The sequence below is a fragment of the Aethalodelphis obliquidens genome, unplaced genomic scaffold (genome assembly GCF_003676395.1).
Source record: "Aethalodelphis obliquidens isolate GAN/ISIS:26980383/991018 unplaced genomic scaffold, ASM367639v1 scaffold55, whole genome shotgun sequence".
Classification (NCBI taxonomy): domain Eukaryota; kingdom Metazoa; phylum Chordata; class Mammalia; order Artiodactyla; family Delphinidae; genus Aethalodelphis; species Aethalodelphis obliquidens.
Window position 1 is genome coordinate 10,337,490 of NW_020837999.1, and position 24,643 is coordinate 10,362,132.

The window sequence follows — 24,643 nt, forward strand, 5'->3', positions numbered from 1 at the left end:
CAAATTACTTAACCCATATGTCAGTTTTCTCATCTCCGGTATGTAGATAATAATGGTACATATTAATAGGGAAGGGTTAAATGATATAATGCAGTAAATATTAGTGAATATAAAAATATTATAAGTGAAATTAATGTAAATATATGTAGAACACAAATAATTGTTATCCAGAAATGGGTCTTTTTTGATAAGTATGTTTTCCAGGCTTAAATCATTAAGGGTATTTAATCATTTTGTATTTAAAAATTGATTCCATTGTTCTTAAATATTTTCTTAAGTTTACCTTAATACATAAACATAATTTAAATTTTTATTGAGAAGCAGTATAATGTTGTAGGGGTTAAAACCGTGGGGTTTGGAGCCAGAGTGCCTGGCTCAAGTGCTATATAAGTAATTGCTATTTTTTTCATTATCATTGATTCAAATTTGTAATTCTGAAGATAATTTATTATACAGGGCTGTAAATATTACTATGCTCAAGTACTTCCCTTTGCTAAATGGCCCCAGAATGCTATGTATTTTTAATTTTTATATACAGTTTTTCTGTTTTCCTCACTTGTCCTTGGCTGTCACTTCTCATTTCTTTTGTACCAGCAGCAATTCCATGGCAGCAATTTTCCTTTCCTCTAATGATATATTTCTAATCTCCTGTGGTCTTGGAAACCGACAACTGAACTTATTTGAAATGTGTATTTTGTTAAAAATGAAATTCCAAATGAATGCCCAAAGGGTTCTCTTCCTAGTAACATTTATTGCATGGACCTTGTAACATTTCTTTTGACTGAAGAACCTATTTTGTTTGATTGTACTCTTTGCTGTGTTCAGAGAAATTATATGTAGTGTATACTAAATGATTTCCTGGTAAGTGATTAATAGAATGGTTTTTTTTACATTTGTTAATGTATATGTTTTATGTGCGGAAAATTAAATCAACTCCTAACACAATAAACTAAACTTCTCAATTGAGTAGTTCAAGATATATTTAATATCTCTCATTTTTGGCCACTACAATTATATAGAAATTGGAATTATAGAGAGCATAGATTTTAAAGGCATAGGAAATAATTCATCTAGAGCAGTGCCTTTCAAATATCTTTTACCCCAGACTATAGTATTATGTTGTACATTGCAACCCAGTACTCACATGTGTATGTGATGTATATGTATGTGTATGTATGTGTGTATATTAATATACACTATATTTTGTGATATATATTACACACTGTTGTAATATATGTAATTTTTTAAACGTTCATGAAGCAGTATTTTGCCATTTCTATGTGCAATGCACTATATTTTCTATTTTTTCTATTCTTTTTAAATTCTACTTATGACTTAATCATTGATTTTATGTCCTCTGATTTGATGTTCAGTTAGAAAACTGAAATAGGAGAAGTGATTAGACATATTTTCCTTCAAATCTTCAGAAATATCACTGTCTCTTTTGGATTTTTAATGTGTTGAACAGTAGATAATCTAAATTATCTAGGTTACTCCTTGGCTAGTACTTGGAATGATTCCGTGGAATTGAAATTTTTTTTGAAAGGGAAAAAAAAACCTTCTGTAAATCAAATATTTAAAGAATTTGAGGTATATTCTCTTCACTGTAGTTATGGAGAAGGAATTAAAGAGCATATAGTTTATAATATGACTGGTCAGTTTGCTTTTTTCATTAGATAAAAATTCTTTGTTCATTATATGTTCACGTTGACAAATGACTGTCTGAATTTAAAATTACCCATTTATATATAGAAATCAATTTTTAAAAGATGCAAAAAATGTAGAAGCACTTTTGTAGAGCTATACATCTGGTAGAACTTTTCAGAAGTGATTTTTAAGGGATGCTGTTTCAACTGGAAATGCTATCAGATATTAAGTAGGTTTTCTTTATTATTATTTGGGGACCCCATAACTGAAAAATCTTTTTATACTTAATAATAAATTATTTTAACTAGAGTATAATGAATCATGAATATTTCAGGCTCTAATAAAGCTGTGCTATATGAACATTTAATCCCCTTCCCTTGTGTCCTGAAACATTTAACTAGTACATTGCGACCCCTGCTGTTGTGAGAATTGCCAAATAACTGGAAAAAAAATATGTACTTGAGGAAGGTTTTGTGATTTGAATAATTATTAAAGGTAAAGAAGTTATGTTATAGCTCAGCTCTTTTGCCATGTGAGGCTCTGAACAGAACCAAATATTGTAGTTCAACAGAACTAAAAATTATATTGATATTGTTTTATCATATGAGTATTTCATTTAGAAATTTTGAATTTAGCTTTTTCCTTTGACATCAGGAACACATAAAGGGATTAATAAGGAATTTTAGAAATCATCATTTAAAATGTTCTTTCTCAACTTATCCTGAAATTAATTTGCTTGAATAGTTTTGATCTTTTCCTAGGCATAGAGAAAGAAGGCATTATTTCCCCAAATATTTCAAAATTTTTACTTGGGTCCTTGGAAAACCTTATATCTAAAGGTTATAAAATCTTATATCTAAATTCCTTTGTTTTTATTTTCCTAAATACCACCAAAATTATTCATTTCTTATTTCATTTTTTGATATTTTATTTTCCTAAGATTTCATAAAGATCTTAAACTTATCTCTGCTTAGTTCAGTATCAATCTATAATCTTTTCAGTACTATTAATCCCTGTACGTGACATAGTTTCTTATGCTTAGTAACTTTATGTTACCATCTGGGAGACCTATCATAGCCAATGGTTTCATCAATTGTGATTATTTGCAAATTGAATTGGACCTACGAAGTTTGGCTTTACTTATGTAATTGTTAGACAGTTTGTTCAGGTTTTTTATGATATTGAGTTAACTTTTTAAAGTGTTCAAAGATTTTTTGGCTCATCTAGGAATCAGATCATTAAAAAAAATATTCCCTTGTCATAAGTCCTTAAACCGTTTGACATTGATATGTCTCAAGAGTGCTTCCTTATGTCAGAATATCCTGGGTTGGGAGATGGCAAGGAAATTCCTTGTCGTAGTGTATTCTTCAGTTCCCTGGAGAATGCACTGACAGTGTTTCAAAAGTAACTTGAAAAACTAAATTTTCTTAGCTTTCTGTCAGATGCAACCAGGCAAATAATGTTTTTCTTATTTGCCTCTCAGTTGGTTTGGCTTGGATGTTTCATAGCCTGAGTATTGTTTAATGTGCTTGGGGATGATGTTAGCACAGAAGCAAGCATAAAAATACAACTGAAATGTATTCTTTGGAAGATCCTAGTTCAGCATGACATCGCATCGTGCATAAAGCTTAAACATCACAGAGACAGTGTATTACAGGGTCCATACTTAATAATTTTATTAAAAAACTGCCAAATTTCACTGATGAACTCTTTGGGACAATTTTGAGTTAAATGACAGTTTTTCTTCCCCCTTTGTGGATGACATTGATACGTATTTTAAATTGAGTGATGTCTGAGTTTTCATGTCAGCCTTTCAGTTTTTAACTTGATTTTCAAAGGAATTTAAACTCACGGGAATAAACCTTACAAAATATACAGGTCTTATCCTATAAACGTGAATTTTTGGATTTGTTAAAACAAAAATAGAATAGGCACCACAACCTAATGGTTAGGCAGATTAGGTAGCTACCTGTAAATTATAGACAATCACCACTTTCCACACTTTCTCTGCTGTTTTATAAGTTCCCTGTTTATTAGGTGATTGTTGTAATTCAATGATTAGTGCATCAGTTCTCAAACTTTTGGTCTTGGGACATTTTAATACTCTCAACAATAACTGAGGACCCCCAGAGATTTTTTGTTTATGCAGAGTTATATTTATGGATATTTATTGTATTCAAAAATAAAATTGAAAAAGTGTTACATATTTATTTTAAAATAACCTGCTACATGTTAACATAAATATTTTTATGAAAAATAACTCTTTTCTAAAACAAAACAAAAAATACTGAGAGGAGTGGACATAATTTTACTTCTGCAAATCTCTTTATAGTCAGACTTAATAGACAACAGCTGGCTCTCATATCTCCCTCAACAATATGCTGTGAAATCGTATGTCATATATGTCACATATATTATGTCATGTAGCCTCTTATGAAATAATGAGAGTAAAAAAATGAAAATAATATATTATGATTGTTATAAAAATGGTGTGACTTTGTGGATCCCCTTTCGGGGTCCTCAAACCACATTTTGAAAACCAATGAACTAGAGCATTCTTTTAAAGCTTTTAATTCCCATTAAATGCAAACACTTCTGGCAGTAACAATACATCAGGAGTCTCAAACTAGCAGGTTAAATGTAGCTAGAAGGCATGTTTGGTTTTCCCCAAATATATTTTCTTAATTTTATATTTGGATTTCTAGGCAAGACCCAAACACTCCCGTTTCCATAGGATAATCCTTATTTTCTCTTATACTTAGACATTTAGTTATATTTCTTTCCTTGCCCTTTGGACCACTCACATATTAGTAACAATTTCTTTGGTGCTTCGTGAAGGGAGTTGGGGGATGGATGTCATGGTGTAGGAAAATGGAGGTGGAAGACCCTGAGCACAGAGGGACAGAAACATACAGAAAATTCTGGATAATCAGTACTAGACCTTTAATGCTGCCCAGCAGTCATACTACATTTTCTTTGTCTAGTCACTCTTTTAGGTGAGAATTTCATTTCTCTACCTTCTTCTAAATCCAACACCTTATCCTCATCCTCATCTCATTACCTTGTTTTGCTTCCTGTTTCACTGAGAAAATAGAAGCAGTCAGAAAGAATCTCCATGAGTTTCTCTTGCCACAGTTACCCTCCTGCCTACATCTGTGTCTATACTTTGCTTCTACTCTTACCATAAGCCATGCTCCCTCCCTATTTCATTCTCTCAGCTACTCAAGATTCTTGCTCCAGCAGTTCTCCTCTCTGTTCCACATCATTAATTTTTCCCTCTCTATGAGATCATTCCTATTGACATACAAATATACTATTATTTCATCCATCTTAATATTCTTCTTGACTCTTCACTCTTTTACCTTTAGCTGTCATCTCATTTCTTTTCTTCCCTATCTGTGTAAATTTTGATTCCTTTACATTTGAGAGTTGTGAATCTATGCTAATTTGATGAAACTAATTTTATTGGTTATGGCAGAAATATTAGGATTCCTAGATTCAATAGCACATTGTCGTGCCTGTTTCATAATTCCACATGAATCATTTCAAAATGGATCCAAATGTTAGACCATATTCTCTTCAATGGAAGGTAAATTAGAGTTTCTAAGGTGCTCGACATGGATATAAATTTTTCTACATTCTGTGAGTAGACCCAGAATGGTTTTGAGAGTAAGAATGGCACCTGATTCATCTTGATCTAGATTACATTAGGTAATCTGGGTTTCAGGGCATTTTCCAAGGCTGTAGAAAGATTTTATCAACATGTAGGGAGTCAGACCAGGTCAAGAGTTAAGTGATAAATGTTTGATTTCTTCCGGTTAAGACAAGTCTGATTTCCCTTATTGTTGGATATTGCCAGAGTAGATACTGTTAGACTCTAAACTTTGATCACTTAAAAATTAAGGGTTATTTTCTGTGACCATTCTGTCATATGTCCTTAAAAGAAAATTGAAAAAGTTAAGTTCTGAACACCTTTGAAATTCCCCCATAATGTTAAATTTACTTTTTTCATTATATATTAATGACTTAATTTATAATTTTTAAAGTATCATAAAATGAAGACATAAAGCTTGTCTTTATTTTTTAAAGAGAATAATGTTTTATAAATGACCTTTTCTGACTTATTAAAAACTGGAAATGGTCAAAATATTTTCCAGTTAGGAGGTATTTTCCATTTTTAAAAAACTAAGTTGCGTTTATGATGATTTCTTTAAGAAACTTAAAGTAGATTTTTTTTTATAACTTCATTTGGCCTGTTGATTACAAAACTGTTATGGAATTTCACACATCTATTTCAGTACGCAGCTCGTCATAGACTACTGCACTGTTTCTCATTTTAATAGGCCTCATTTATCCTATAAATAAACCTACATTTTCTTACCTGATCAAGTGAGCAAACAATAGGGGTCAGATGTGGCAAACACTTTAACAGAAAGCACATGTCTGGCCGTCAGGGTGAAGTAGAGTCATATCAAGATTGCTTGAAGTTATTAATGGCAGTAAAATTTATGCTTCCTCCTGTTTTCCCAATTAAACCAAGAAGCCTTTTTTCTTCGGATTCTTCTATCACCAGCTGGTTCCAATACTCTGTGTGTGAATATTGCCTGGGGTCTCTTCATTTCTAGGTGGTAAAAGCTGACCAAAGCACATTAAGTCAATGATGTGGACCTGTAGGCTAGAAAGCAGCCATTGTTAAGGGCTTTATTTTGGCCCATATCTTTTGTACTACAAGTATGCATATTTTGTAAGGTGTATTATAAATAAGTTGTTGTAGATAAACAACATGCTACATGTCTGTAGTGTTCTTTTATGCTCTGGATAAAAGAACACTACAGACAAGGTAATAAAATAATTGAAACATGTTGAAAATATTTTAAAAATAAACTACATGGCGAAATGTACAGTTGTACATACTAAAAGAGAGTGAAATATATCAAAAGTGCTGAATTTTAGAGTACTTATTTCATGAATACATCTTAATGTGACAAAGCTATTAAGCTTAATGGTAGATTTACAATTTCAGTTTCTTATAGTTTTTAAATTAAATAATTTAGCACAAGAAACATTTATCCATGAACCACTGTATCACAAAACTATTGTTATGCTTGTTTTCATACTGATCATCATAACCTATAAATTCTGACATTTTCCCCCCCGTACTCATGGTTAAAAAACCGTTGGCTTTTATCTATTCATTTCAAATCTCTGTTAGATTTGACTGAACAAATCCATTCTAGAAGAGAAGACTATCCAGTAGAGTTGCAATCTTAAAAATTGGTCTTTCCAAATTCAAGTTTTAACTAAGGCCGTCTGTCTAGTCATGCTGGTTATGTATCTGCAGTATGTGCGCTAATAAGTTAAACATAAAATGATATGGAAATGTGTACAAAAGATCATCTAATCTACCTGCAGTATATTTTTAGTGTATTTCAGTGTAGTCAATATATGTGTTCAATAATTGTTGCAATTATCTTTTTTTTTTTTTTTTTTTTTGCGGTACGCAGGCCTCTCACTTTTGTGGCCTTTCCCGTTGCAGAGCACAGGCTCCAGACGCACAGGCTCAGCGGCCATGGCTCACGGGCCCAGCCGCTCTGCGGCATGTGGGCTCTTCCCGGACCGGGGCACGAACCCGTGTCCCCTGCATCGGCAGGCGGAATCTCAACCACTGTGCCAGCAGGGAAGCCCTGCAATTATCTTTTAAGTGGTGGTTTTGCCTGTGGCATTTTAACTATAGTGGTAGAGCTTTAAAGGCTCCAACTCTACAGTAAACTTAAAGGCAGTTGTGATTTTTGAAGTATGTTGTACTCACATAGACTTTCTAGGGGTAATTTATCACCTTAATGCTGCTCTGTTCTAATATAGGGGTGCTTATATCCCCACTTCTCTTATCTTTTCATGGACCCTTTGTGACTTCGAAGGGAGTTTTCTACTTTGAACGAAGACATGGAGTGCAGAAGGGAATGAGAATCTGGCTAATAATGTGACCCATAATTTGTGTTCTCACTCTGCTTTTACCAAGTATTGGGCTGGGTCTACTGCAGCAGTGGAAATTTGGCTTTGAGTTCTGGTGTTCAGAACTCATATTTCTGCTTGACTGAACTATGAATAGAAAATCCCAAGTATCTTACAAAATTAGTAGCTAAATGGTGTTTTTACTAATCACTTCAGAGATGGAAAAAACTGAAGACATTTTAAAATTCAAAACCCATCAGCATGTGCTTCCCCTTTAATTGGCAGAAAATCGATTGTGAGAGCAGCCCAGAGAGCTGACTTTTTTTCTCCTTCATTTGCTCCAGCTGAACTACAGCTGCAAATTTCTTTAAAAAGAAAAAAAAAAAAATCTTGAAGGTATAAGTGCAATAATTCCCACAAAATCAGTTGCTGGAGTTAATGACCAGTTTGTTAAGGCATTAACTGCCCTCAGCTGGAAATGACCAGTTTTGAGGGGAATGGCTGCACAACTGCTAAGATAATTCAGTAACGCGTTCAAATAATGATCCAGCTAATTAACAGTGAGTTTCTATGGAAATCCTATCGAAGTACTTATGGCCTCTGCATTTAATAGCTGGTGAGTTCATCGTGATTCATGTTTATTATCATAAATACCAAAGGAATCATAATGACTAGGCCATTTTATTTTCACCGTGGCCTTATTACTTGAACAGATCTGACTAAGCCACCTATAGTCATTAAGGACCTAGTTCTCAAAATATTCAGTCTTTTCACTGCTCTGCTCAAAATTCACAGAGCCTTTGGTGCTATGCCAGCATAGCGACTATTGGCAGACTGTTTTAACTTGGGATGCCATTAGGGAATAATTGATGTCTGTAAGTCTTAAAGGAGCCCTTTTGAAATGTCTGCCATTGGTATGATGTGGAGAAATCATAGTTGGTTAGCTGGAGTTTATGGTGGTTCATCATGAATTCTTATGGGAAAATCATAACTCCCAGCCCCAAATTCGTTTAGGATATGCAAGATTATTTTTTTGAGTTTTATTTTTTTAAGAACTTAGATATCCAATGAATGAAGAAGACTATTATTAGCTTATAGTAAGGGATAAGCTTTAATTTTACTTGGACCATTTAATCTCTCTTAATTTCTGTTTATTGCTATGTGATCTTTAAATTAGTCTTTAAGTAATAGTAAATGTTGGCTGCCAGAAAGCCTCTACTTTCTGTGTGCAGCTGTGTTTGAAGAGATGAATTTAGGTTATTTCCAGACATCTTCCCCCTCCAAGTATTCACTTTTCTCCTACAATATTTTGTCCTTTTGCTGTAGCTGTCAGATATCTGCTAGATACCGTAAAGTTATAGGCTGTGTTTTTATCAAGCAATTAATCACTTGCATAATTATTTATTATTCAATGAATATGATACCTGTGGTTTATATACTATAATCTTCCTTCATACATTGCAGTTCTTTAGAGGAGATTGGAAATATGTGATTTGAAACAAGATATGAATTAGAATCATCAAGGTAACATATGGGTAACAAGCATTTATAAAATATTTCCATCTTTTTTTCTGAATAAAAAACCAAGTGTCATATTGTATCTTTTTTCATTCCCTAAATAAATACAAAGTGAGAAGAAAATCAATTTTATAGGTATTTGTAAATCAATTGATTGAATTCTAGGGAACCTTTACCCAGATAAAATCGAGAAGATGTATCAGCAACTTGGGTTATATAGACTTCTGAGTACAATATTGTAGTCCCTTATATCTGTCATCACCTCCTTTCACACTTTCCTCAAGGGAAAAAAAAATATCTCTGGTCATATTCCAGTTTCTTTTGTTTGGTTGTGCTCAGCTCAAACAAATGGGGAAACACCTGTACGTTTTATTTGCCTGGGACATGAAACTTAAAGGTAAATGAAGTAATATAGCTAATAGTGAGGTTTGTCTTCTGTGTTCTCAGACTTCTCTCTCTGTGTCCTTTAATCTTTTTGTACCCCGTCGCCTCCATAACTATTCCCCACTCGAGGAGTGAAATTAAGTTCTGTTACAGACAAGGAAGCATGAAAGAAGGAAGAGAGGTTCACAGTGTGTTTGTGGTAGTGGTGGTGGAGGAACACATACTGATGACAATAATCTATCCTTTGATTATTTTCTTTTCCCAATTTTTGTTCTGATTAAGGGATTTATGACCCATGAGACTGATGAAGGGTCCTTATCAGATACTGGTCACTGAGTGGAGCCTTGAAGGATGCGGTGACTCTCCTAAGCCCGTACTTTGGGTATAGCAGAGCTTTATAGGAAAGTGACTAGGGACAAGTGGCTCAACCATAGGCTCAGAATATACCTGTGAACCCTGTCTAGCTCATCTCAGAGGAATCTTGGCTGCCTCTTAAACCTACATTACCTCTAACTGTGGTCAAATCTTGAGGATAGAAACCACAAAGACAACATATATAATAGGGGAATGTGAAAATAGTGTTCTATTGGTAAAACAGAAAAATGTTATTATCAACATAATAATACTAAGAAATGACATTTATTGATTCAGTTTATTGTGTGTCAAACTCAGTACTAATTGTTTTACCAGAATTCTTGCACCTAATCTTCACATAACAACTCTTTGAGATAGGTACAGTTGTTATTCCAGTTTCACAGATGAAGAAACTGAAGCACAGAGAATTTAAATAACACTCAAAAGGCCATTTATGCTAGTAAGTGGCAGAGCCACAAGTTGAACCCAAGCAGTCTGCCTCCAGAGCCTGAGATTTGAACCACAGCATTTTACTGCCTCTGTTTACCATTCTACTCAACTTTTAAGCTTCTAGCACCTTGTTTTTCTCATAAAATCAAACACTGCTTGATAGCAGTTCTTGTCCAATTCAGTGAGAGTGAGTTTCAGAACTGCTATATAGATCTAGTCCCCCAAACTGCTTGGGGGATAATGCAGTTTGTCCCTGTCAAGATCTTTCATCTATTGGAACCTATTGCATCTGGGCTCAGGTACTCTGATAAATAACTGATTGTTTTTCTTCATTTCATCTCCCCTCTTCTCTTCTACCATCTTCTCACCTCTTTCTCCATAGAGTCCCTTCTTAACTGCATTTCCTTCCGGTACTGTGCCACTAAGGAATGATGATAATAATTTATGTTTATTTGGCATTATTTCACCCTTCCTGCTGCTTCCTGGAAGGCTTAGTAGAGAGTACATACACACAGGCTTTGTAGTCCGACCTAGGTTTGAATCTCAGATTCACGAGCTCTGTTTCCTTTTGAAGGATTCATAACCTTAATGAATGTCATTGCCTCATATCCAGATCAAAGATAATACCTACCTCTTCAGTTGTTATAAGGGTTAAATGAGAAAATACATGCTTAACATACAAGAGGAACTATCAGTTTGCTTAACTCTTTCTCTCTTCCCTTCTCTCAAAGAATTGTAGTTATAAAAAGACTGGCTATCCACGAATCTTTTGGGATAGCCTTGTAATCCTTGAGTTTCTGTTTTCTTCAGTCCTTTAGTTTTAGCACATTTTGGGGGCATGATAATCATTTTAGGTAAAGATTATGGGAAATTAGGCATATGTTCAGAGACTTTTTTTTAAATCAAACTTTATTTTCTAGAGCAATTTAAGGTTCATAGCAAAATTGAGCAGAAAGGACATTAATTTCCCATATACTTCCTGCCCGTCCCCCCAGCCTCCCACCTTTTTTAAAATTAATTTTTATTGGAGTATAGTTGCTGTACATAGGTTTTTAAATAGAAGATCACAGATAAAGAATTAGGAAGGTACGGGAGTACTGCAAGGATCTTTCACTTTTGGCCATGAGTATGGGGAGAGAAGGAGAAAGAGAAAGCACACAAGAGCAGAATTAGAACTGGCAGTAGAATGACTCATCCTACTTTTTGAAACTAGATATTTAGTTTTGCTGTGGAAAAAGAAAGTAATATAAATTATTGTTGAATTTGAGATGTTTCTTGCATATGTTATTCATCTACGTTTTAAAAATTATTGTAATTTTAGGACTTTTCTCTAGACTTTCTATTCTGTCACATATCCTTTATCCTGAGTTATCCTTTGGAAGTGATATAGATATATAATCATATATATATATGTGTATGTAATTTGCTCTAGAAGGACCTTCCTTGTGGTTCTCTTTATGGGGTACAGATCTCTTAAAGGTGAATCTTTCTTTCCTCTCACCTTAAATAAATTGATGTACCACTTTAGAACATTGCATTTTAGAATCCTTTCATTGATAACCAGCAGTAGACAGACAATCCTCAAACATAGAATAGTGTCCTTTTTCATTCTTAGTTCCACACTGAATTTTAAAGTCTGATTATTTACTTTGATGTTAAAAAATCTTTTATATTGGATATTGATTTCTATGTTTCTTCTACCATTTATTTAGTAAGTTGTGTGACTTGGAATCCTACTTTTCAGTGAATCCATTACATAGAGAAAATATTTTCAAATAATATTTTGAAAAAATTAAGTAGGACTAGAACCTACCCACAGCTAAACAACATATAGAAGGAAACTGTAATAGCAGGGAAAGAGACTGTGCCTTCGGAATATGAGTTTGCTGTAGGAACTTACTTGAAAAGATATTAAAATACCTCAGTCCCTGGAGGAAAATACTGTGAAGTATAATCTGACCAAACCCCTAAGGGATACTTTCCTCTCTGGAGAATAAAATTGGAATTTTTCATTTTTAATCTATGTATCATGCAAACTGATGCAAAGATTTGTTTTCCTATGGCAAGTGTGTTTTATACTAGAATAAGTATAAATGAATGCCTTCGGCGGTGTAAAAATGTGATATATTAAAATCTATGAGTCTTTTCTATTTAGATTGCTCTGATCCCAAGAACAAAATACTGGGGTTGGGAACACCCAGTTAGTCTCTACTTTTCTCTTTTTTGGAGTAATTTCAGTTTTTGCATTACGTTTTCCTCCAGATGTAGTTCCTACATATGTTTTATTCCAAGTGGTTAAGTTAGTGAATTCATAGATTTTTAGTTAAGATGAAAATGTTTACTAGTATGTATTCATCTGATGAACATATGCTAGATTTTATTGTTTTTGTTTTATGCCAAGAAGTCATTTTTACATTGATACTGAAAGCCATAGGAAATAGGCTTTAGCCAAACAATTTAAAAAGATGCAAAAGTCTTGATTTTTAAAAATTCTGTTTTTAAAATGTGTTTTATTCTATCATATGTCAGTGTATCTCAGTCTTTTATACCTGATACTATCATCTTACTTGAAAGACCGTTTTACCTTAGGATATAAAAATGTTTGAGAGATACTGTAATATACCTCTGGTGAAAATTCTGGAGTCAGAGAAACCTGTGTTTAAAGCCCTGCTCACCCACTTACAAGGCTGTGTAGGAAGTATTTATTTTTCTCCAAGTGTTAAGTTCCTCATCTGAAACATAAGGATGATAAAATTTATTTGACAGATTATTTTGAAGACTCACATTTTTCTTCCTTACCATATGAAATATTTTTTTTAACATATAAGCTCCAGGAAAGCAACAGGCTAGAGAGAGGGTCACTATATGTTTTTAAAAAACATCTGGAAACTTAAAACACTTTTGTGTCAAATCTGAAAATCTTGTAGAGCTAGTAATTTCTGTCTTTGACTAAACGTGCTTATTTTTTCAGTTTTAGCCTCTGATTTTTTAAACATAACATTGTATTTTTTTCCAGCTTTATTGAGATCTAACTGACATATAACAGTATGTAAGTTTAAGGTGATGACTTGATATATATATATATTGCAAAATATGTAAGGTTAGATATAAGGGTAGTTAACTATAAAAGTTACCACTTCAAGATTAGTTACCACATCCATCACCTCACATAATTACTTTTTTTCTGGTTGTAAGAACTTTTAAGATTTACTCTCTTAGCAACTTTCAAATGTACATACAGTATGTTAACTATAGTCACCAGGCTTTTTAGATATTAAAAATAGAATCAATCAGCAGGTATTTATTGAGAAACTTCCATATGCTATACTAAGCCTATAAGAATACCAAGGTATGTCCCCTAAGAATTTCTCACCACCTCATAAAGAGATAACCTAATATCTGAAAAATTCAATAAGAATATAAAATAGTATTTTTAAAAAACACAAAGTATTTTAGTAATTTTATACTATGGTAGACACAAGAATAAAGGTGCTGAATTTATCCTCCATGTCACAATATATTTAAAATTTTCTTGATATGTTATTTATCAACTAAATTTATGTATATCCTTGATTTTGTTTTAAAACTCCAAATATCTCCAAGGATTTCTCATAGCCCAAACTTTTTAAAAATAATATTGTTTTTTGGATAAAACCTTTTAGCCAAACTTTTCTAGCTCAAGTTTTGTCACTGACTTTGAGATCATAAATAGATCCTTAAAATATGGTCTTTCTGGAAGCATGTAGAAGAACTACATGGCATATTAAAGTCCCATTTTATTTTTCAAATCTATGATATATCATTCACTTTTCTTTTTTCAGTTTCAAGGTGTACGAAACTAGAATAATCTTACCTCAGAAGTTCTGAGACAATCCTTAGACTATGCTTACTCTCTCTACCCTTTAGCATTTTATAGTCATGTATTTTTTTTTCCATCTTTATTGGAGTATAATTGCTTTACAATGTTGTGTTAGTTTCTGCTGTACAACAAAGTGAATCAGCTATATGTATACATATACCCCCATATCCCCTCCCCCTTGAACCTCCCTCCCACCCTCCCTATCCCACCCCTCTAGGTGGTCACAAAGCACCGAGCTGATCTCCCTGTGCTATGTGGCTGCTTCCCACTAGCTATCTATTTTACATTTGGTAGTGTATATATGTCCATGCCACTCTCTTCGCCCCAGCTTCCCCTTCCTGCCCCTGTGTCCTCAAGTCTGTTCTCTATGTCTGCGTCTTTATTCCTGCCCTGCCACTAGGTTCATCAGTACCGTTTTTTTAGATTCCATATATATGCTTTAGCATACGGTATTTGTTTTTCTCTTTGTGACTTACTTCACTCTGTATGACAGACTCTAGGTCCATCCACCTCATTACAAATAACTCAATTTCATTATTTTTTTATAGCTGAGTAATACTCCATTGTATATATGTGCCACATCTTCTTTATCCATTCATCTGTTGATGGACATTTAGGTTGCTTCCACGTCCTGGCTATTGTAAATAGTGCTGCAGTGAACATTGTGGTACATGTATCTTTTTGAATGATGGTTTTCTCAGGGTATATGCCCAGTAGTGAGATTGCTGGGTCATATGGTAGTTCTATTTTTAGTTTTTTAAGGAACCTCCATGTTGTTTTCCATAGTGGTTGTATCAATTTACATTCCCACCAACAGTGCAGGAGGGTTCTCTTTTCTCCACACCCTCTCCAGCATTTATTGTTTGTAGATTTTTTTGATGATGGCCAGGCCATTCTGACTGGTGTGAGGTGATACCTCATTGTGGTTTTGATTTACATTTCTCTAATGATTAGTGATGTTGAGCGTCTTTTCATGTGTTTTTTGGCAATCTGTATGTCTTCTTTTGGGCATGTATTTTTTTTTAATGTAGCAAATACTATTCTACTTCGTTTATTATTTGTTATTTTTCCAGTTTCTGATTCATAAAAATTAAATATACTTTTCATTTACTATTTCTTATACATTATCACTGTCAATTAAATGTGTTTATCACATATTTTGATAAAACAGTAAGGATGGGGAGGCCAGTGGCCAAATCTACATTTTAGTGGGCTACTGGGAACAATTAATTCTTAGGTTTGTGGTTAAGTTTTTCAAAAGTATACCTTGTAAAATACACATAATCTCTTGGAACTTAGTGATATTTCATAGATAGTGTGCTCCAAACTTTGGAATTGAAATAGGGAGCTCAAAATATTTTCTACGGCTTCCCTGGTGGCGCAGTGGTTAAAAGTCCGCCTGCTGATGCAGGGGACACGGGTTCGTGCCCTGGTCCGGGAAGATCCCACATGCCGTAAAGCGGCTGGGCCGTGAGCCATGGCCGCTGAGCCTGCACGTCCGGAGCCTGTGCTCTGCAACAGGAGAGGCAACAACAGTGAGAGGCCTGCATACCACAAAAAAAAAAATTTCTAAATTAGGGTTATATAGTGATTTTTTTTGATTCAGTAGCTTAAAAGTTGTAATGCATTAATTTGAGTGTGTTATACAAAAAAAATTAATTTCTTTGTGGTCATTCCCATGCATGGCATAATATAAAATCTCACCATATCCATGATTTCTTATTTCCAGGCAATGAAAACTACAAACAAATAGCAATGTGTGTTCTTTACCACATAAGCATGGATGACCGCTTTAAATCAATGTTTGCATACACTGACTGTATACCACAAGTAAGTGCTTTAAGTGTTTTTTTAAAAAGGCATTCAAAAAATATGTTTTTTACTTTCTTCCCTTGATTTGCCAGATAGGTTTTTTTCTTTAAAAGTCCCCTCTTAAAAATAATATAAATTTGTTATATACAATCTGGAAAGTACAGAACATTATAAAAATGAAAGTAACTTTCTGTTATCCCAAACCCAGAGATAACCATTTAAAATTTTGGTACATTTTCTTCTACATAGTTAAAAAAATACTGTTTTGGGATTATATGCCATATGTAATTATATATTGCTTTTTTATCTTAATATATCGTTAAGTACCCTCCCATGTCACTGAACATTCTTCATAAATTATTCATAATAGTTGTATACTATTTTATTGCATAAGTGTACCATAGTTTAAATATTGTTAAATTGTATAGTTAGGTTTTTTTCCAGTTTATCACATAAAAACTGATGTAAGTAAAAGTATGTAAACAAATGAAATAATGTGGAATAAATATCATAGTATGTAAAAGCTTAACCACATCTTGATTTTTTCTTTAGTTTAAATTCCTAAAAGTAGAATTACTAGGTCAAAAGGTATTTTGTGTATTTGACACAATATGGCCAAATTACCTTCTAAGAAGACATGAGTTGATTTTTTTCCAACTGTCACTTCACTTTGAACAGCACTGGATGCTATCATTTCTCTAAAAATGGAGTGTCTCTATTTCTTTTTATTTGCATTTCTGTGGATATTGGTGAGGTTGAACATTTTTCACATGCTTATTGTTGATATTATGTTATAAATCATTCATGTCCCTTGATAATTTTTCCATTGGCATGTCAATATTTTAGGATTAATAAATAATATCTCTATATGTAGTAACTATTTTAACTCCTGGTCGTATTACAGACATTTCCCAACTTTGTCATTTGCCCTTTAATTTTGTTTGTGGTTGACGGTTTTAATTGCTTTGCGTTCTCTGATGGGAAAATGCTTCATCAAAATACTTTTATTTGGGCTTCCCTGGTGGCGCAGTGGTTGAGAGTCCGCCTGCCGATGTAGGGGACACGGGTTTGTGCCCCGGTCCGGGAGGATCCCACATGCCGTGGAGCGGCTAGGCCCGTGAGCCATGGCCGCTGGGCCTGCGCATCTGGAGCTTGTGCTCCGCAATGGGAGAGGCCACAACGGTGAGGGGCCCGCGTACCGCAAAAAAAAAAAACAAAAACTTTTATTTTTATAGCACTGCTCTCAAGAAAGATTTTTGCCATAACTCAGTTGCTTGATACATTTCATATGTTCGGTTTATTTGTCTTGAAGGAGTTTAGTGATTTTTTTTCATAGACTATAATGGTGGAGATTCTATACATGTGTAATTTTTTTTTTTTTTTGCGGTACGCGGGCCTCTCACTGTTGTGGCCTCTCCCGTTGCGGAGCACAGGTTCCAGATGCGCAGGCTCAGTGGCCATGGCTCACGGGCCCAGCCGCTCCGCGGCATGTGGGATCCTCCCGGACCGGGGCACAAACCCGTGTCCACTGCGCCACCAGGGATATACATGTGTAATTTTACGCTTAGGGAATTTACATTCATGGAATCACTATTGTGCCATTAATCTTCATTAAACTGAGCTCTACTAATTTGAATAATATCTGATGATTGGAACACTAGTTAGGCTGATTTTTAATATTATTTTTATAATATGGCTTTCTAAAATAGAAAAAGCAAAATCGCAGGATGTATAATATACAATAAAAATAACACTTTTAAAAGACACTTTAGAAGAATATGTATAGTAAGTCATACTTATTAAAGTAATCCTCTTAAGACTCCTACTACATAATTCCTTATTAGCCTAATATAAGTTATTAAATGTATATTATTTTAGGATTAATAGTAGTAATTAATATTAATTACTAATATTTATTACTAATTAATATTTATTACTACTATAATTAATTATTACTAATAATAGTAGTAATAATTATTATGTAGTAAAAAACAGGCCATAGTTTTTCTTTTTATTAATTCTTATTAATCCTTCTATTCCTCCCAAATTAATAACACGGTTCTAAAAATTGAATTTGCTGTTCCAGAATTTTAATACTTTATCTACACGCAATTTAAAAACTGATAAACTCTCAAGGATAATTTCTTAGGCTTTTATACCAGGGGAAAAACTAATTATGCTTGTTTACAGAAAGTAGACATCCTTCAAATATGCAGCATATTTTATCTAACAAGGCAAGGCTTCTTATAGAGATAACACATGTCAGACTACAGCTGATACAAAGTGTAATCAAACTCTTTGTCAAACAAGTTGTCAATAAAAGAGTAGCCATGTCAAAGGGAGATTACAGGTGATTTACTACAGTCTCACTTCATATGTTCCAAGGGGTTTTGCTTCACAGTTTCAAAGGGTGTTCCTTTTCCAATCCCATTTAATGTCAGAACTTCATTGACTACAGGATATGAATTGGAAAGCAGTGATAAAAGAATAATATTTTTGTCTAGATTGACTGTTTTTATCTAGATTAGATTTTAAAGAGAATAACATTAAATAAAAGAGAAATAAATGTACACTAAAAAGAGATGGAAAACTTTTTTTTGTTAAATATTTAATTTGGAGTTACCCTTCCCTCTATACCCTAGAATTTACAATCTCAAACATAAAATGTGAAACTTTATTTTCAATAAATAATCAGAAATAAAAGCCTGTTTAAGTTACTTTTGAAACATTATTATTATTGCAGTTGAAGACTTTGTAGAAGATTCTCCTGTACCTTTTCAAGGACAACATTCATGCATGTTTCCTTGCCAGATAATTTTCTAACATCAAACATTTCTGCAGTGGGGTTTTCAGAACATTTATGGTCTGTATTTCATGAACAAAATCTTTCAAAATTCATTCAATGGTCAATGTTTTGGGGTTTTAGTTTATTATATTTTGTTTTTAAAGCTCAACCCTGGTAAGAATAGTGAGGGTATGTTAACAAATTATGTTGTAAACATCCTGAAACTTTTTAGTATGAGGCCATATTTTGAGAAACCAAATGGTACTCTAGAATAGTATGTTTGTTCCTAAAGTGCTATCCAGCCTATAACTTATACTTTGTAAGGCTCAACTTTGGCATATTTGGGGAAAAGTTGACATGGTTTGATTGCCACCCAGTACCAATTGTAAAAATACATTGTAAAATAAAAGAATCATGGAAAGCAAATTTGGGATTACATTGAAATTTCCGAGCTTCCTTCAGGAATTAAAACGATACTCCTCTCAGAATATTGACTCCTTGAAGTAATGTTTATAATACTAACAAAGCTTTAAACTCATTTGTGCTAGCAACTGATTAACCTACTTGTTAAATAAAACTATATCTGAAGTTTGGAATATTAATGTAATACTCTGTTCACTTTGAAATTATGCACATTAATTTTTGTTTAGTAAATATTGTCAAGTATTACAAATGAATTTTTCAAATGAGAAGCCTAAAGTAACTTTGAAAGTAAGAAAGCAGTGGTTCCATTGTCATTCATATTCATTTCAGTGATCAAAAAAAATGTGGGATATGGTCATATTCTTTAATTCCATTAGATACATATGTAAAGGAACTTTATAAACTGAAACACTGTACAAAAATAAGGTGCCATTTGTAAATGCTTCTCATTATTTTGGAACCACTCAGAGTCCAGTTTAAATACTCCCTTTCTTATATGTGTTTTATAGGATAAACCTATACTTTTGAAAATTTCATCAGAATTTTATTAGTCCAAATAAACAATGTGTTAACATTGGGCTCATGGAATAGCATTTCATAAATTAGATTAACCTTAAGAGGTTGTATCTAGTGCATGATCATGGTCTTTTGGGGGAAAAATGATTCTATTGATTTCTCATTCTTAAAGAGCTGGACTTTGGTGGAAATAGACTGTGAGATGCTCTAACATAAGCCTATAATTAGAGTTCACTTTTGTAAAATATTTAACATTCAGAGTAGATGTTATAAAGTCAACATGGCTCATAATCTCTCCCAATATTATGTTGCTTTGCTTCTTTTGTACTTTATTGCCTCTAATTATCCAATATATTCTCATTTTTTCCCTCTATTATGACACTATTTTGTAAAACTTGGGGGTCAGGGCAAGTCTTTCTTTATGTATGATCTTAATGGTCTCAGTGGGTGAATTGTTCCAGGTAAGCGTACTTGGGGATAACCAGGAGTTAATGGTTGTATTCTAATAATAGTTAAGAGTACACATTAACAGTTCATTGTTATTTAGACCTCTAAGATGCATGTTTTGTTTAAATAGGTGCAAATGCCATCCAGATGCTTATGAAAGTATTTATTGGTAATAGAATGGCCAAAGTACATGTTTAGGTAATGATGTCATGGTGTTATTTAACATTTTACCTAGAACAGTGCGCAAGAATCTTCATAGTAATCCACATGTTTTCTACCACAGTTGTCCTATTTGGCCCCTCTTTGATCTACACGCTTCTTTTGAGCTGAATGCTGGTAAACGTCCTTTCTGACAGCCCCCTTTGCTCCTGCCTGCCATTATCTGCTGAAGTTCAGAAACCAGAGCATCACTTCAAACAGCAGAGTTAGGGAGTAGCCAGTCAGAAGAGATTCCTGAGGCATGCAAAGTTCTGCCATAATCATTCAAAGATGTTTGGGTAGCAGGGTGGGGGTGGCAGAGGTGTATGTGAATACAGAGAGCTGTAGGGGTTGGCCTCTGGTCACTGGTAAATAAGTGAAGTCAGGTGCCAGAGAGTCTAGACACAGTGATTTCAGTCCTGGGTCTTTGGTATCTGATACTCAATATGGGACTTGTCTGATTGAACACTATTGCCTCTTCATTGCACAGGCTGAAGCCTTTTAGTGCCTTCCTGTTAAATTAGTAAAAGATGACAATGGACATAGTTAAAACAGAACAAATCTAGTTTTAGTATTTCCTAGTTGTCAGCAATTACACTTACTTCTGAAGTGCTATGGGTAGCAGTCAAAGACAGTGTTGCACGTAGAGCTTGAACTAAACTATTATTTTAAAATGTGAACACTTTAAAATTGAAATGTTTCTCTTATTATGAAAAACTAACTCTATATCATGATGTATTTCATTCACACTTAGTCCTGATTTCTCTTGATTTGGGGATGTAGGTGTTGGATAAGGTTTTAAACCATGCATTATTTTTTAAAAAGCTAGCTCCTGAATATTTCATCACAGGACTTAATGTGGAAATTACAAAAACAAGGCAAAAACCCTCAGCTTCTAACAAATCACCCTGTAACACCGTGCTTAAGGGCAAATTTCATACTACAAGGTTAATTTCAAGTAAACAGCAATGGATATTTTGCCTTGCTAAGCATTGCATTGATGTAACAAACACACTTTTGTTATTTTTAAAAAGCTTCTTGTATTAGAAGTTTGGAAGAAATCTATAATGGGTTTTTGATTAGAATGTGAAAAACATACTGTATATATTTACATTTTTAGAGGATTGTCACCTACATTTTTATTAATTTGTAATTTAATTTTAGTTGGCAGTTAATAGGTAGCAAAGTCTGTTAAAAGTATATCCAATAAATTAAGATTATTTTATCTTTGCCATAGAATTTTTTTGTTCTACAACATTATTAAGTGTTAGTGATTAAAGATTCCACTAGCAGCAACATTGGTGTTAAAGAAGTGCTCTCTGGGAAAAGGCATGATACATGCCAACCATTCACCAGCTATAGTGTTTTTGTAGTTCTCAGCAAATAGTGAATTTTATATATATACATATAGTTTTGTTAGAATTATATCTAAGTATTTTGGGGAGCAATTGTGAGTGGATTTGCTTTTTTAATTTTGGTTTCCAGTTGTTCATTGCTAGCATACAGAAATAAGATTAATTTTTGTGTGTTCACCATGTAGCCTTTTTGAAACTTAGAAGTTATTTGGAACTAACATAGAGAATAACCAAAACAAGATTTAACAAAATAGGGTCTAACCAGTCAGCAAAGGCATGTTGATCTAAAAAGGTATCCGCCGAGATAAAACATAAGAAATTTTTAGGTTATAAATTTTAGGATTGACTTCCATATGTTGTTAGCAATTTGAGTAAGAGAAAAATATATTTATATAATATGCACTAAGTTAATTTGCTATTTACCAATAATAGTAGACAAGCTTCTCAAAAGTATAGCTTAAGGTTTGTTCATTTCTCCTTTATTACATAGCAACTATCTCTCATCATGACAAATCTAGATTACTGCTAAATGGCATAAGTGGCCTGCCTTTTTCTTCCTACTTTTCTGTCCGCTGCTTCTCAGACCCATCTTCCCTTTCTCTCTCTCTTTTTTTTTAAATAAATTGATTAATTGATTGATTGATTGACTTTTGTCTGGGTTGGGTCTTTGTTGCTGCACACAGGCTTTCTCTAGTTGCAGCGAGCGGGGACTACTCTTTGTTGCAGTGTGTGGGCTTCTCCTTGCAGTGGCTTCTCTTGTTGCGGAACAGGGGCTCTAGGCACGTGGGCTTCCGTAGTTGTGGCGCACGGGCTCAGTAGTTGTGGCTTGTGGGCTCTAGAGCGCAGGCTCAGTAGTTGTGGCGCACGGGCTTAGTTGCTCCACGGCATGTGGGATCTTCCCAGACCAGGGCTCGAACCCGTGTCCCCTGCATTGGCAGATGGATTCTTAACCACTGCACCACCAGGGAAGTTCCTTCCCTTTCTCTTATCATTAAGTAGAGTTCGTTTCTTATTTTATACACACTCCCAAATGATTGGGTCCAGCTTTACAGGTTCAGTTATCAACCATAAATGGCAATGCCTAAAATTATACCTTCAGTCCAATCATGTCTCCTAAACTTGTGTTTATAACTTTTACTGACTATCTGCACTAGACTGTCACATAGGCAGCTTAAATTCAGCATGTCCAAAACCAAAATTACTGTCTTCCCTTTAAAGTTTTCTCCTACTTTGGTTTCTGTCTTTTGGTAAATGTTAGCACCACCATCCATGTTGTTGTTTAGGGCAGAAACCTGTGAGTCATCTTTGACCCTTCCTCTCCCTTAACCCCAACATCTAGTCAGTTATTAAATCCCAGTTTGATTCTCTTTCCTAAATACATCTCTGAGCCATCCCTTTTATCTCTATCCCCACTGCTCTACCTAGTCCAGGCAGCCATCATCATACCTCAGCTTTTCCACTAGCCCCTTAGATGGTTTTGCCACATTTTCTTACCCTATTTCAGTCTATTTTCTACATTGACCAGATTTTTTCGAAATGTAAATCTTATCCTGACACTTTCCTTATTTGGAAGCCTTTAATGTCTTCCCATTTACCTTAGGATGAAGCCCAAAATCCTTAACGTGTACTTCAGAATCCTGCATGATCTGACTTTTACCTTATCTCTTAACACTATTTCCCTCACTCCAACCATGCTTGCCTTCTCTTAATTCTTCAGAAGAATGACTTTTTTTCCTGCCTTGTAACCTTTGCACAAGCTATTTTCATTGCTCAGAATGGTCTACTTCCACACAACATTTTAAATTCCTTAAATGCAAAGGCTTTATGTAATATTTCTCTTATATTCTCCAGTGTACTTGGAAGTTCATATTGAATGCTGAGCATCTAATAGTTCATTAAGCATTCAGTTATTCAGTAGTAGAAGCCTACCACTTCTATGTTGAAAATGTAATTGTATTATATTATTTCCAACATACAATCTAAGGTAACATACTGTGATTAAATAGTGCCTGTGGTTTTTTGTGTGTTTGGGGGTTTTTTGAGTAAAATATGTCTTGTGCTTCTTGCTAGTTAATGAAGATGCTCTTTGAATGTTCGGATGAACGAATTGACTTGGAACTCATTTCTTTCTGCATTAATCTAGCTGCTAACAAAAGGAACGTACAGCTTATCTGTGAAGGTTAGTGCCTTTGAGCTTCATAGATAACTTCTACCATATGCTATTGGCATATGATGGAAAATAGATAATAAGGAATTAAGAATTATAGTAAACATGTAAATCCTATTTTTAAGTAGTTTTAAAAATTATAGCTATAATCCTTAAATGTCAGACTCAGAATATTCTTACATCATGAGTAGAAACGCTTACCCTTTAGTAACATTTTATAAACCATTTGGTCAGTTACCCTTAATTGAAATTTGATTTTTAAAAATATTTTCTAGATGAAATAAAACTTTTTATTTGCAAAGCAATCTGTTACAGTGTAAGATGTTGCAATACAAATGTATTAGCTATTTGTTTCTATAGTATCTTCATAAAATGATTCATCATACATTATGATATTTCAGAGTTTGCTCAATAGTTTTTTCATATTTGAGAAGTATACATGTTCATTATAAAAAGTACAAATGAGCAAATAGGAAAAAATTAAAAATTTTACTCCCACTATCCAGAGATAATCATAGGTAAGACTTTGGTATATCGTTCCATATGATTAAATACTTTAATAAAACATAATTGCCAGTAGCTGCAAAATAATCCATTAACGTATTTTCCATAGTTTAATCTGCTAGTTTGTTGCCACTTCTTTTCTGTTACAAGCAATGCTACAGTAATTTTCCTTTCTCTGAATCTTTCATGTTTCCATTTTTACATTCTTAGGATAAATTCCTAGAAGTACAATTTTTATGGGTCAAAAAGTATTTACATTTTAAAACTTTGTG

At 33.8% G+C, this 24,643-nt stretch overlaps 1 protein-coding gene across 3 annotated transcripts in view; it reads left to right on the top strand.

Moving 5' to 3' along the window:
• The window catches only part of KIFAP3 (kinesin associated protein 3), a 158,072-nt gene that overhangs the window by 68,170 nt on the left and 65,259 nt on the right, over positions 1-24,643 (top strand). For all 3 annotated transcript variants that reach the window (XM_027086349.1, XM_027086351.1, XM_027086350.1), the window contains 2 exons: positions 15,894-15,994; positions 23,771-23,879. In XM_027086349.1, the coding sequence (XP_026942150.1) occupies positions 15,894-15,994; positions 23,771-23,879 (210 nt within the window). The remainder of the gene's footprint in view (positions 1-15,893; positions 15,995-23,770; positions 23,880-24,643) is intronic.